Genomic DNA, 13,895 nt, shown 5'->3' with positions numbered 1-13,895 from the left:
CAGATTTCTGAAACAGTCAGCTGGTTATGTGGTTTCACTAATGCATTTCAAAAGCTCCACATGTTCTCTAAATTCTTTGTCCATTGTACGTGATCCCATTCTCCCATATTCAGCCACTCAAGCTTTGACATCAGGTTCTTATTTAGTATTGTATCTTGGCAACTGGTGAGGGTCATCCCATTGTTTAAAAACTTCATAGTACTGACACACATATTTTTGACCTGCGAATAAAATTGGTACACAGAGAGAAGGGGATTTTACCCTTGTCTTATTCAATCACTTTCTGTGTTGGGATTGGAGCACCGTTCACATGCTTCTAACTTTTTCTCACTCTGACTAATAGCATGATGATCTCTTTTGTATAACTTCCAGCTGTAATCATTCAGTGCTCATCCATATAAACAATTTATATGGCCAGCATAAATTAATACTACTGTTATGTATATTTACAAAGATACCTCACAATTGTACTTGTAAATAAATTATTTATTTACTGTATATCCTTAATTATTCTATATACAGTATACTTTCACACTTGCTCTATATCACCGTAAGGTACTATACGGTTATCCGGACCACATGTGACCACAACCGCTCTTGGTTGGCCGTAACCCCAGTGACGGGTAGGTTTAGGGGCGGGGTTGGGGTAGGTCATCACATGTGGTCCGGATAACCGTATAGTACCCACCGTAAATACTTGTAAACGTACATAATAGTATTATGACTGCTTTGAATTTGATTATTTTAATAATACTTTTTTTTTAATTAAACACAAACTCACAAATACATGCATATATTCATTACCCACCTTTTTACATTTGTAAGTGATTTTATTTTATTTAAATATTTATTTATTAGTTTTTTTTGCAGTCACAGTAATGAGAATTGAGGATTTAAATTGTCATACTTTTAAATGTCTCAATATGAAAGAAAATCTTAATTTTAATTTTGCAAAGATTGAAATATGAACTAGACATTTTGTGAGATTCCCCAGACTGCTGTTTGGAGCAAATACTTTTTTTTTTTTTCAGGCTGCTTTTCCAGGAAAGCTTGTAATTACCAAGGCCTTTCATCTTACTCGTAAAAATGTTTTTTAAAGCATAGTGTCTTTGATCATTTTTGAAAGTTTGACTTTGTTTTTATGTATGATGCTCACAGTAGTGGTTTAAGGATTTGCAGCACGTAGTTAATTGCTAACAGTCACTAACAGGTTTGTTTTTTGCTCATTAGTAATAGGAAAATAAGGACACATTACATATGTTTACACTCAATCTCTATCTCTCTATCTCTCTCTCTCTCTCTCTCTCTCTCTCTCTCTCTCTCTCTCTCTCTCTCTCTCTCTCTCTCTCTCTCTCTCTCTCTCTCTCTCTCTCTCTCTCTCTCTCTCTCTCTCTCTCTCCATATCTGTGTTTTTGTCTGTCTCTCTTCTCTTTTATTGTTTCATTCTCGCCAACTCTGCGCTTCTTGATATTTGACTGTCCTCTCCTCTCTTTCTTCCTTTGTTTTTAGACACTGTTCTCCTGTCCATTATTTCTTCTCTGTCTTTACGGCTCATCACTGGGCCTCTCTGTCTGTCTGTCTCCCAAAACTTCACCCCAAATTCCAGCTGTTTATCTACAGCCAGTTGGTCAGGTACAGTTACCCACAATCCTCCTCTACCCGCCCCTCCCTTCTCTCAGCACCTATTTCCCATGGAGCATGCTTTTGTTCATCCACTGCCACAGCTGGGTGGGTGGGGGAATGTTTGGTGGGGATACAAGCAGGAAAAAAGGAATGCAGTGATGAATGGATGGATGAAAATGAACCAGCTACACCATGGTGAAATAAGCTGATTCTTTGGCTAAAGCAAGTTAAATATCAATCATAGTTATTTATCTGACTGGGGAAGATTATCTTTTATTTCTAATGACTCAATGTTTTACCGAAATCCTTCATGATTGGTTTTTGAATCTATTTGTTGAACAGATACAGGCAAATCTCTTGAAATTGATTACCGTCGTCAATCCCAAAGCCAAAGATCAGACTTGTTTAAATCATGGTGGGTTAAATGAGTGATTTCTGGGTCCTTTGTTTTTTTGTCTCTGTGGTGTGATCCTGTCAAATCCAGTCTTTGCCTTGTTGCCAGTCTGTCTTGTATTATATATGTGATTTATATATGGTGAATCTCACGAAAATGTACACATTTCACCTCAAATTAAAATGGAAAACAATAAAATATATTTTGCATAGATGAAGCCTATTTTATGACCAGTAACGTGTTTTGCAGCATTTTCATGACATTTAATAACAAATTGCCACAATGCTTTACTTTTTATTTTTATATTGCCATTTTTTAATTTACATTTTTTCTATTAGATTGTCATCGCTGTAACAGCAAAAAAAATAATGTTTATTTATTGAAATAATGAGGGGGGGGGGGTAAATGAAGCAGCTTAATTGTCATGAAAATCACTATACAGATAGTGTTGATTATCCTAAAAAACAGGCTTCATTATCATTTTGCATTTATATATTTTTTTTCCTGATTTTGTAGTTAAATACAATCTAGACAACTTTCGTGAGCTTCACCCATGCACTCCACAGAAAAATTGTCTCTGTTAAATCAGTTCTTGAACTTGGTATTGTGGTGAGTGGAGACCAGAAGGAATATCTCTTTTCAGACAGGCCCGGGCAGACTGATATATTGTATGCTTCTGAATAATGCTAGTTTAGGACTTCTTCATCTGCCCAATGGCCACAGTAAATCTTAACTCCAGCCCCTGATTAAATAAGTGTAGCCCGCGATGAGCTAATGAGTATATATGACTGAGGCAACATAATGGAATTTATGGTTGGATGCAGATGGCCGTTGTATTCATGAAGCAAGGCGATTGCTTTTAGATAAAGCCATTTGTTTTTCTCTAACATGTTTTTAATTATCTTAAACCTCAATGAAGAAGGCAGGCGGGTTTGATCTCCCAGACCAAAGTCATGATGCATGGAGGACTTTTTTTTCCTCTGAAAAAATGATCTGCCTTAAGTGAAGCACAAGTTATACCTGGTGCAACTTGCTAAAAATGATGAATATATTATACTATTCAGTATAGCATATGAAATGCTAATTATTCAGTTTAATGTGCTTTGTCAGCATGTCAAATAATTTGACAAAGCATTTGAAAACTCGCTATGCGAAAGAACTGCAAAACAAAAATAGCAGGAATTCTGTTTTGATTCGCACTCAATATCAAATAAAAAATCACAAACGGTTCTTTAGTGTAAATTAAGTATAGTATCAAAAATAATTGCTTTGCAGGATTGCTCTTACAGAGACAAAAGCATAACATTTTGTCAAACCCTGGGTGGAACCTGTGTGTTTAAGTTTGTGAAGTGGTCATCTCTGTGTGTTTCACATATGAACTGTACCAGGTGCATGGGTTTTACCCTAATAAGGACATTAAAGGCACAGTACTGCCACTTTCCCCCATTTAAATGAATGCAGGTCTCCAATCGGAGGCGTGCCTGTTTTGGGAAGCATGTTTTGGAGTGTGAATGTGTGTGTGTTTGTTGTCTGGGTTTGTTTGTTTGCACATCCTTTGGAAATGAGACTAATCTGTTGTTTGAAGAAGGTGGGTGAGTGGCATTATTTGGACGTCTGCTTTGCCTGCTCTTGTGGTGGGATGTCTCCAAATTGTTTCACTTTGCTTTACACAATCTTATTCTCCCTTCTTCTGCCTTTTCTGTCTCTCTTTTGTCTCTTTCACTCTCTGTCCTGTAGATTTCTCACTAAAAGGGAGCAGCAGTTGATGCAGAGGCGCAGACATGCGGAGGAACTTCTCGAGTGGAGGCAGCGGTTGGATGCAGAGGAGGCTGAAGTGCGCCGCATGGAGAAGCAGGCTCTGGCAGCCTGGGAAAAACAGCAGCAGCCACGCAACAGAACACCACTGCAGCAGCGCAGCCGGGAAAGTGAGCACAGTAAAACCAGCGGTGGACAAGAGAGTCCCACAGGGCAAGGTGAAGGAAGTGAAATTGGAAAATATATTCATATCAGTGACCCCGCACATCTGTTGTATTCCGTATGCACTACCATTCAAAAGTTGTAGGTCAGTGAGATTTGTTTTGAAAGAAATGAATACCTTTATTCAGCAAGGAAACATAAAATTAATCAAAAGTGATAGTAAAGAATGAAACATTTCCATTTCAAATAAATTCTGTTGTTTTGAACTTTCTATTCATCAAAGAATCCTGAAAAAAAGAAGTTTCCAATGTTTCCACAATAAACACTTGGAACACAACTTCCACAACTGTTTTCAACTTTGATAATAAGAAATGTTTCTTGAACACCAAATCAGCATATTAGAATGATTTCTGAAGAATCACGTGACACTGAAGACTAATGGATGCTAAAAATTGCCATCACAGGAATAAATTACATTTTAAAATATTAGATATTTTAAAGTAATAATATTTCACAAAATTACTGATTTTAGTGTATTTTTGATCAAATAAATGCAGCCTTGGTGAGTATGAGACTTCTTTCAAAACATGTTTAAAAAAAAAAAAAGTTAGGCCTTATTATTTTCTACAATTTATACTGTGATTGTTATTTTAAAAAAAAAGTTGTTGTCATTATTTCCCTTTTTCTGTTTTATAAAAAAGTCACTAGAAGTTGTGTTACAGTTTTAATATCATGGTTAAGGGGGTTTTAGGAAATTCACCTTGTGTGTAACGACATCTGTTATTGGGGTAAAATCACTGTACAGCACAGCCTTTTATTAAAATGCTCTTTTAGCCCCTGGAAAGGTTTTCCACACTGTGTTATGTTTACCTGTTTTGAAGGTTGGTGTTTAAGAGCGTCAAAGCAAAGATTATAAATTGACCTGTTACATCTTGTATATCTTCATCCATGTTTTCACAGAAGCAGTCAGTGAAGATGACTCTCCAGCCCTGTCTGTGTCCAGTGTGCACACTGATTTGTCTGTTCCAGAGCAGCTGGCAAGCCCTTCCTCAGACCAGCCTGTCTCTGAGCTCCACTCTCCTCAGCCGGGAAGCAGCCCTGCCCCTGATACCCTCTATTCACCTGAGTTTATTTCCACAGACAGCAAACAGGTGAATGGAACCTGCAGAGCAAATAGTTTTGTTTAGGAAAAAAAAGTATTTGCCCGCTATGTTTGTGACATTGTCTATTTAGAGTGAATACAAAATACTGTAATTTAATGTTTGTTTTGTTCCTTCAGTTAGATTACACCTATCTCAGTCCTGTGTGAAAGTAAATGCCCCCTTAAACCTAATATGTAATTATAGGCACCATTAAGGAAAATAACTGACTAAATGCTTCTTATTTGATATGAGCCTCACACATCTCTGTTAAGGAATCTTTTGCCCATTTTTACCATGCAAATGTCCGTGTACATGAACAGTGAGCAGTTCAGTAGTGTGGCTGTCACTTGAAGTGTATAGGTGTCTGGACAGGAAGTCAAACATGGAATATCCTGCATGTTTATAAGTGATATTTATTAGAGCACTTATTGAATATTGAGCATTGGGATTTGCAAAGTTGTTTGCATCATACAAACACAAGATGTTTTTAATCTGTTGTGACATTACACAGCGTTGATTATAGCTCTCTTTGGTGAGTGTGATTTACATGTTCTGACCTTGGATCCCTCTTTGTGTGTGTGTGTGTGTGTGTGTGTGTGTGTGTGTGTGTGTGTGTGTGTGTGTGTGTGTGTGTGTGTGTGTGTGTGTGTGTGTGTGTGTGTGTGTGTGTGTGTGTGTGTGTGTGTGTGTGTGTGTGTGTGTGTGTGTGTGTGTGTGTGTGTGTGTGTGTGTGGCAGTCTCCTCCAGGGAAAGTCAGCTCTCTTCATCATTCAGACAGTAGCCAGCCTGGCACTAGTGGAAGCAGCAAGATGCAGGTGTGCTCCAAATCCAAGAGCAGTGAGGCCCACACCTGTGACCCTCATTCGGCCACTCCATCCGGTAAGATCCTTGCTTCACCCAGCAGACTTCTGAAATAATCAGGATTTGCTCTATTGTCTAGGCCTGTTTTCCTTGTAGATTGTAACTTCCAGAATACTCAGTTTCATGTAGCATTTGACTCTTCTAATCTTTTAAATTGACTACCTCTTTTTATTCACTTGTAATACTTGTAAGGCCCGTCTGTTTTAGGTTTAATTTAATCTGGTCCGGTTTATTCTTTACATCTATACTAAATTGGAGGTGTGAAGATTGGAAGAGGAACACTGTGCCAGCAAAATATAATGCTTGATGTTTAGCTCTGTGTGTGCACTTCTCTGGCTCAAACCGCTTAGTCATGTTATAGAAGCACAGATGAATCTACCTGCCTTTCACTGATTATCTGTGTGAAAGAGACTGTGCTCCTTTTATGGTTCAAACATTGTCCATCTATAATATTTAAATATTTATAATATTCTAATCTTTATAGAGACTATAAAAGAGACTATAAAATATTTATTGCCACATGAGGCAATGTTTTTGGTGATGACAATAGTTTAACTTCATATTTCTTAGCTGAGGTTGTGTAATATTTTTGTACTTTTACCTTAGAGACCACATCTGATCAGAGTGATATTGAGAGTCGCATTCGTGCCCTCAAGGACGAGCTCCGCAAGCGCAAATCAGTGGTGTACCAACTGAAGAAAGAGCAAAAAAAGAGGCAAAAAGAGCGCCTGAAAGCTCAGGAAGCGAGTCTACTGAAACAGTTGGAGGTCAGCGACCAGCACCTACCGTATTCACTGTATTCCGTATTCTGTAGAACATTATGCTGTTCCTTTAAAATAAATGACTTCTCTTGCAATTTTTCAATATTATTTTAATTGGCTATACTATAACTTTCTTATTATGCTGTATGTGTTAATGTTTGTGACTGTCTCTTCCTATGGGTTCCCAGTCATATAATGACTTTATTCAGAAGACCAAGGCTGAGTTGAGTAAAGAGCCTGACAGCACTCCAGCTACCAAACCCCAGATTAAAACTCCCACGTCAGCCACTGAAAAGCCTCGGATAAAACCACCTCCTCTTCAGAGGTCAGCCTTGACATTTACCAGTCTTTTTAATTACTCTTCATTCAATTTTTTTTTTTTTTTTTTTTGTCTTTTGTGCTTATAACGGTTGATGCATGTTTCCTTTCACAGGCCCGAGACTAGCAAGAACTGGAAGATTGTCACAGAAACTGAGAAATCAGAGACTGTTACCACAGAAGGGTCAGCAGAAAAAGGTGCAATGCCTTTTAGACTACAGCACATACATGCTGAAATTGAGAATATTGCTTTGAAACAGAATAAAAGGATACATAATGTTATAATTGTGCATGGTGTCTGGTTTTGTTCGCAGATGATGTTGCACCATCAGGACTTCATAAATATTCATCAGAACATGATGACATTTCCTCAGATGAAGATCCTCCTACAGTCACTCCAACCCCAGTTATGGGAAGTCCAGAACATATGGACGTTTTGAGGAGCTTGCATAGTCCAGAATATCCAAGCCACCAGTCAGAAGATGCCCCCTCAATCAAACAGAGTTCTGCTAGGCCAGAGGCCAAAGACCTCCTTTCAGGAGATGAGAGCGTGGTCTCTTGCCACAAGTCTGGGATTATGGAGGAACTGGAATATGCAAAGACAGAGGGATCTGAGAATGACCAATCTGACCAGCACTCACATCCTCTGCTTAAACTGGATCTTGGGCTTCAGATGCCATTTCTAAAGGATGTGAACTCCAAATTTGAAGAGGAAAGATTGTCTGAGCAGGATGCTGATGACAAGCCAGCATTTCGAGATTCTGCAGAAGATATAGTCTACCCTTCAGCTGAAAAGACTCCTTCGGTCATAGATCATTCTTATACCCCTGACTTCTTGTTGTCCAAGAGGGAGGATTTACCAAAAATGAAAGATTCACAGTCACCCCCAGGTGATGGCTATAACGATGACTTTGAGTCTTCCTTTGGGTCGTCATTCAAGGAGGATAACCATGAATCAAAGCCTACATCACCTTCTGCCCCAGAGCCTAAAGAAAAATCTTTTAAGTCTCCAATGTACAGTAGTGAAGAGGAAATTGAAGAAGAATTAAGTGTCCAATCAGGAAGTTCTAATGGCAGCTTCCAAACTGAAAGTCATGCAGACCTGAATAGCCTTGGTAAAGGCTCCAAAGAAGACATCACCAGTCCATCAAAATGTCCAACTTCACCCCAGCCCCAAATGCCAATCTTGCCAATAAAGGACGAATTGCCAAGCTTCTGCATTGGTGACCGGGTTCTGGTGAGTAATATACAACCAGGGACACTGAGATTCAAGGGACAAACTAACTTTGCCAATGGATTCTGGGCTGGGGTTGAACTGGACAACCCTGAGGGAAGTAACAATGGAACGTATGATGGGGTGGTGTACTTCGAGTGTAGAGAAAAACATGGTTTATTTGCCCCACCGGACAAGATCTCTCATCTTCCAGAGAAGTTTGAGGCCAGTCCAGACACAGAAGATGAAGATTCATCATGTGATGACCAGCCAAACAGAAAAAACAAAAGCTCAGAGAAGCAGTTGGAGCACATCAATCTGCTAAACAAAATGAAAGGAGAAAAATCTGACCTAGATTTCCATCCTGAGGCAAGAGAGCCCTTGGATGAGCATGAAAAGCCATTGGAACTCAACATCAAACAGCTTTCCACTGGGCAAAGCACTTTTATTAAATCTCAGCATAACCTGGATTTTAACGATATTGATTGCAATATCATTAAGGACTGTGACAAAGGTCCGCACACAGTGCCTAACGGCGGAGACAGGGACGTCATTCTGAAATTCGAGGACGCATCTGTTGAAGTCGTTCCATTGCTCAATAATTTGGATAAAGGGACATCCAAAAACCAAAAGCAGGAAGAGGAACCAACAGCAGTCATTTTGGACCTTTTGGTTGAGGGTAATAAATCCAGAATTGATGGTCTTCAGAAATCCACTGACATCTCAATCGAGGAGGCCAGTCTAGACAATAGAGAAGACTTGAATAACAAAAGAGCTTTGACTACCCTCGCAGATAAACTTGTGGAAAATTTCTTAAGTGATGCGGTGAAGCAATTTCAGAAGATCAAGAAAGACAAAGAGGGGAAGTTATCAGCTGCTAATCAGTTGAAAAGAGACTTCATCAATGAAGATGATGGACTTAGAAGTAACAACTTCAAGTCTCAGAGCAGGTCTGCATCCAAAACAAAGACGGACAGTTTCCGCACCTTCTTTGATGATGATCAGGAAGAACTTTCATCTCCAGAGCATTGCAACAGACCTGTAAGTGACTTTGACTATTTTGATTAATCTTAAGATCCTATAGAACTTGATAAAATGAGAAACCAGTTAAAAAAAGTCATTAAAGTTATTCAAAACAAGTGAATGATTTACCCAACAAACTGATAACATTACTGATGTGTAATGCTTAAGTTGACATTTCCAGTTGAACTGACAGATATACAGAGACTGATGTTACCTTGGAACCTTCTTTTTAGGCCTGCATTGTGTTTCAAAGTTCAAATAGAACATGTAAAGTTAAATCAAGATCTTCTCTTGGTGAAGGTTGTTAAGAGGTGATCTTGATGAATGTTAATTATGCCTCTTCAACAGGAGAGCCCTGTCCTGGGTACAAGTGGACAGGAAGAGTTAGCTAAACGTTTGGCAGAGCTGGAGCTGAGCCGAGAGCTCTTCGATGTCCTTGGTGACGAGCAGGACTGGTTCGATGAGGACTTTGGTCTCAGTTCACGGAAACAGCAGCAAAAGCAAAAACTTCAACAGCAGCAAGATGGGATTTCTAGCTCCCTGAGTTTGGGTGCAGGGGAGCAGGTCAAAACACCACCCAGGCCTGAACTTCCTGTTCAGATGAAGCAACCAGAGGAGCCTGCCATGGTTGTTCCTCACACTGTCCAGGAGGTGGAGAAACTGGTCATCGCTGCTACTCAAGAGATCTGGAAAAGCTGCAAACTGGGTCATGGTCGACCAAGTCTGACTGCAGTACCCAAACCTCAACCCTCTAAAAGTTTCCTGGAAGGAGACGCCGAAGCCAGTGACCTGGAGGCTCAATGTCAACGAAGCTACAGACTGGTAGGGAGTGAGATTTTGACATTTTTGTGCTTGTTTAGCCTTGGGAAGGTTTTTGTGAACTTTTCCAGGAAAATCAATAAAAATGTTTGCTGTTATATTTATTTACAGACCGTCTTTGATTTGTCATGGGAGGTCATTCAAGACATCTATGCAGAAGATCCGAAAGTTGATCTGCCACAATGGATGAAGCCACGTCGCCTTAATTCCACCTACTTCCATCGGGTAAAAAGCCCCAATGACATCACAACAGTCCAGGTATGCAAGATGTCAATACTGCTTTTAGTTGTCAATACTACTTAGTTGCACTTTATTTTAAGGTGTCCTTGTCACAGTGTGTGTTAGGGTTAGTTGGCTGTAGTTATGGATAATTTATAGTTACTACTATAGTAACTACATGTAATGTGTTGCAAGGACACAAGTGTTACCCTACTTACATAATTGTATATTATTTCATTTATTTATTTATTTTAATGTGTTGAAGTATTATTTTTTTATTTCAGGAATTTGTCACCACTGAGGTATTAAAGTTGTGTGGTCTAAAGAAAGAGCAGAACCAGAAAACAGACTGGCAGAAAATGATCAAATTTGGACGGAAAAAGCGAGACCGAGTTGACCACATTCTGGTACGTGTTTTTAACTTCCCATTCAGAATGCTAGTGTCTCAAATTGCAAAAAACTTGCTGACCATGGAGTAAATCTATTTTAATGTTGCCACTTAAGCTTAATTATGGTAATGATAGTATGCAGTTTATACTAAATGCATAACTCCATAATCACTCTAGGTCCAGGAGTTGCATGAGGAGGAATCCCAGTGGGTAAACTATGACGAAGACGAACTTTTTGTGAAGATGCAGCTAGCTGATGGGATTTTTGATGCCTTGCTAAAAGACACGGCTGACGTTCTGACCCAAATCCAAGAGAAGTCGTCCAAAAGAACTCTTTGATGATGCTCTCGTCTGTACAGAGAAAAGTTTTAGGTACCTTCGGTTAAACATAAAATCCAAGCTTTGGCATAAAAGGACATTTAGAGAGGAATTCCCTTTCAGTCTGCTTGGGCAGTCCATGACAAGACATGTAGTGGATTCAGGATTCAAGGCCATAACACCTTGTCAAGAGGTCTGACTTGTCGTGGAGATAATCACATTCTCATCCGGGAAGTCTGATGAACACTTCTGATGTTCCGGTGTTAATTGTAGCAGCTGTTTGGGTCCAGATTCCCCACACTGTGTCTGTTCATCATTGCTGCTAAAACTGGCTCTGCCATTCTCAAGTCTTATAAAATACAAATGAGTCAGATCAAATCAAGACAGGCCTGAATACTTACAGACTTGTTTCTATCTCCAGTTAGATTGTATAATAACTTTTTTTTTTCTTTTAATCCTATTAATTTATATTTTAAAAAAGGAGCATTTGAAAGTATGTAAAGAAAAGAGATTATTTTACCATCGACGTGATTAATTGCAGAACAAAGCACAATGAGTACAATTTGAATGTTTAAATGGCAATACAATGTAAAGGGATTTGATGCAAGATAATGTTGAATGCAAAAATATGTAAATGATATTTAACTGCTTTTTGAAAGCTACAGGAAAACTGTTCTCGCAATGGTTTTGTTTTGCTCCTACAAGCAATGTTGTATTGGCAACACGTTATGGTTATTAGATGCCAAAAGATTCAATTTGACATACATTAACTGTGCTAAACACTGACATGCTGGGTTCTAGCCTCAACGTTTGCCTTTTATCCCATTCATTTTAAGTGCCTCCATTGTTATGTTTGCTCATACATGAGCGACTTTTCCCAGCCTTCCTTTGACTTGTCATAACGGTCTCTTTGGCTTTAATCTTGTCTTAACTTATTTCTTCATAGCTGGACAAACCTCTAATAGTAATAGTGTAAGAAGTAAAGCCTTACTTTGTGTGTGTATCCATCATCAGAAAATTTTAAAGTACATTTTTGTCTTTTTAAGGAAATATGAATGGTAATGTTTCACTATCGCTGGCACAAGGACACATTTGTTTACTTTGAAAGGAGGCGTTTTACACATTGTGTACCTTACAGAGGAATTGCTCATGGGCTCAGCACGTCCATTTTGTTTTTATAACCAAACTGTTATCTACAGATACTGTGATGTACATATTTGTTTGTAAATCAGTCTCCCATAATAATCCTGGTTTCATCAGAAACATTCTATGATCATAGTGTCTTGAGATGTTTAATTAGCTGTAACCAGCCCTTTCTCACCTCTCTTAAAGCTGTACTTTCTGAGCCAGTCTGTAGTCTTTAGTGACCTGTGAGGTTAGATCTAGAGTATTGTGCCGTGTCAGTGGGTTAAACTTCATCTATGCAGCAACAGAGTCTCTGATACCCAGCATCAGTCGCTCATCCAATAGCACGTCTAATAGGTAACGGAGATCTCTACCTCGTTCCGAGAATAGGCTACTACTAATAGTCTTTTTGGCTAATAAGTTTAAACTTTTAACTATGGGCGGGTAATTCTCTGCCTTAGGGAAAATTAGGATTTGTGTGGCACAAATGGTTTGATAATCAGTTTCTACTTTTAAATTGGTAGGTCATAGAAATGTTTTTCATCCCGTAAGTGTATGTGTATTTATAATGATGTACTGTGAGTGACAGAGGTGCACTTGAAGACTTGTAAATTGTTTTACCCATGTAAATAGAGTCGATGCCTATCTCCTGTGAGTGGACTCATGGAAGATTGCTGTGAAAATGGGCATGGTTCCTTTTGCTTCCATGTACATATTATAGATAAATTTGTTAACTGAACTGATCCTTTGGAAATTGTAAATAAAGATGATCTCATTTCTCAGTCATAACATTTGCTGTGAGATTGTTTGTTTCAGAACATTTTTAAAGTACATTTTTGTCTTTAAGGAAAGATAAATGGTAGTTACACTATTGCTGGCCCAAGGACATGTTTGTTTTCTTTTTTACTCATTCTGTACCTTTCAGCAGTATTGCTCAAGGGCTCAGCACGTCCATCTTTATTTGTTGTTTTTTGTCAAGAAAAGTGTTTTTATGCATGTTTAACAAAAAACATTGAACAATTTAAAAAACTGAAGCACAACTGACAATTTATTTAAAAAAATGCCATTTAAATTGTTAATTAAAAAAAATATTTTTTATATAAATTGCATTGAATAATAATATCAGTTACACATAATCTCAAATTTTGATATTGTATGATTTTGTTTGTTGGATACAATCCAGAAAGTCTATACTGTTACCTCTGAGGTGGGACAGGCCAAAGTCACCATTTTAAGGCAGTAAAAAGTTTTGTGTTAGACACTAGTTCAACGCATTAAATTGTTCTCACAACAAAAAAAGCATAAGATTTGTGCCTCTAATGCTAATGGATCAGCAAAGTGTACTGTATTTGGGATATGTGCCTTAAATGTCAGTTTCATCCTCCAAAAGTGAACCACGGCCTCTTTCAGTATCAACATTGATTTAAAGTTTGCCTGGGTGGAATGTGTTCTGTCAAAAACTTTGGACTAGATGCGCATATGCAATGTCAATATTTGAGCAAAGGGGGGTTCTAAACGAATAGATCAAGGTGTCTACAGGAATGACCAAACCTACTCTGGCTTACTAAGCCTACACTGTAAAAAAAGATATATTTATTATATAAATTATTATAAAAATATATTGTTGGTTTAACTTAAAGTAAGTTACCTGGTTGCCTTAAAAAAATTGATTTAAAAAACTTTTAAATTTGAGTTAATAGAACAAGGGAGATTGGTTTAATAAACAGAAACTCAAAATATTGTTATCTGAACCACATTATCTAAGTTGATTTG

The 13,895-nt window shown here is 38.2% G+C and overlaps 1 protein-coding gene across 11 annotated transcripts in view; it reads left to right on the top strand.

The window, feature by feature from the left end:
- cep350 (centrosomal protein 350) overlaps positions 1-12,911 on the top strand; it is a 37,678-nt gene extending 24,767 nt beyond the window's left edge. For 7 of the 11 annotated variants that reach the window (XM_081348680.1, XM_081348679.1, XM_081348681.1 and 4 more), the window contains 12 exons: positions 1,510-1,632; positions 3,755-3,990; positions 4,895-5,085; positions 5,814-5,955; positions 6,544-6,704; positions 6,887-7,023; positions 7,132-7,214; positions 7,331-9,270; positions 9,601-10,074; positions 10,183-10,329; positions 10,575-10,697; positions 10,857-12,911. In XM_081348680.1, coding sequence (XP_081204806.1) covers positions 1,510-1,632; positions 3,755-3,990; positions 4,895-5,085; positions 5,814-5,955; positions 6,544-6,704; positions 6,887-7,023; positions 7,132-7,214; positions 7,331-9,270; positions 9,601-10,074; positions 10,183-10,329; positions 10,575-10,697; positions 10,857-11,018 — 3,919 coding nt within the window. In that variant the 3' untranslated portion in view covers positions 11,019-12,911. The remainder of the gene's footprint in view (positions 1-1,509; positions 1,633-3,754; positions 3,991-4,894; positions 5,086-5,813; positions 5,956-6,543; positions 6,705-6,886; positions 7,024-7,131; positions 7,215-7,330; positions 9,271-9,600; positions 10,075-10,182; positions 10,330-10,574; positions 10,698-10,856) is intronic. The other 4 variants (XM_081348675.1, XM_081348684.1, XM_081348676.1 and 1 more) reach the window with 1 other exon arrangement.
- The last annotated feature ends 984 nt before the right edge of the window (positions 12,912-13,895 follow it).

The sequence above is a fragment of the Scardinius erythrophthalmus genome (genome assembly GCF_964197995.2).
Source record: "Scardinius erythrophthalmus genome assembly, chromosome: 20".
In the NCBI taxonomy this organism is placed as follows: domain Eukaryota; kingdom Metazoa; phylum Chordata; class Actinopteri; order Cypriniformes; family Leuciscidae; genus Scardinius; species Scardinius erythrophthalmus.
This window is presented reverse-complemented; position numbering and strand designations above follow the sequence as displayed.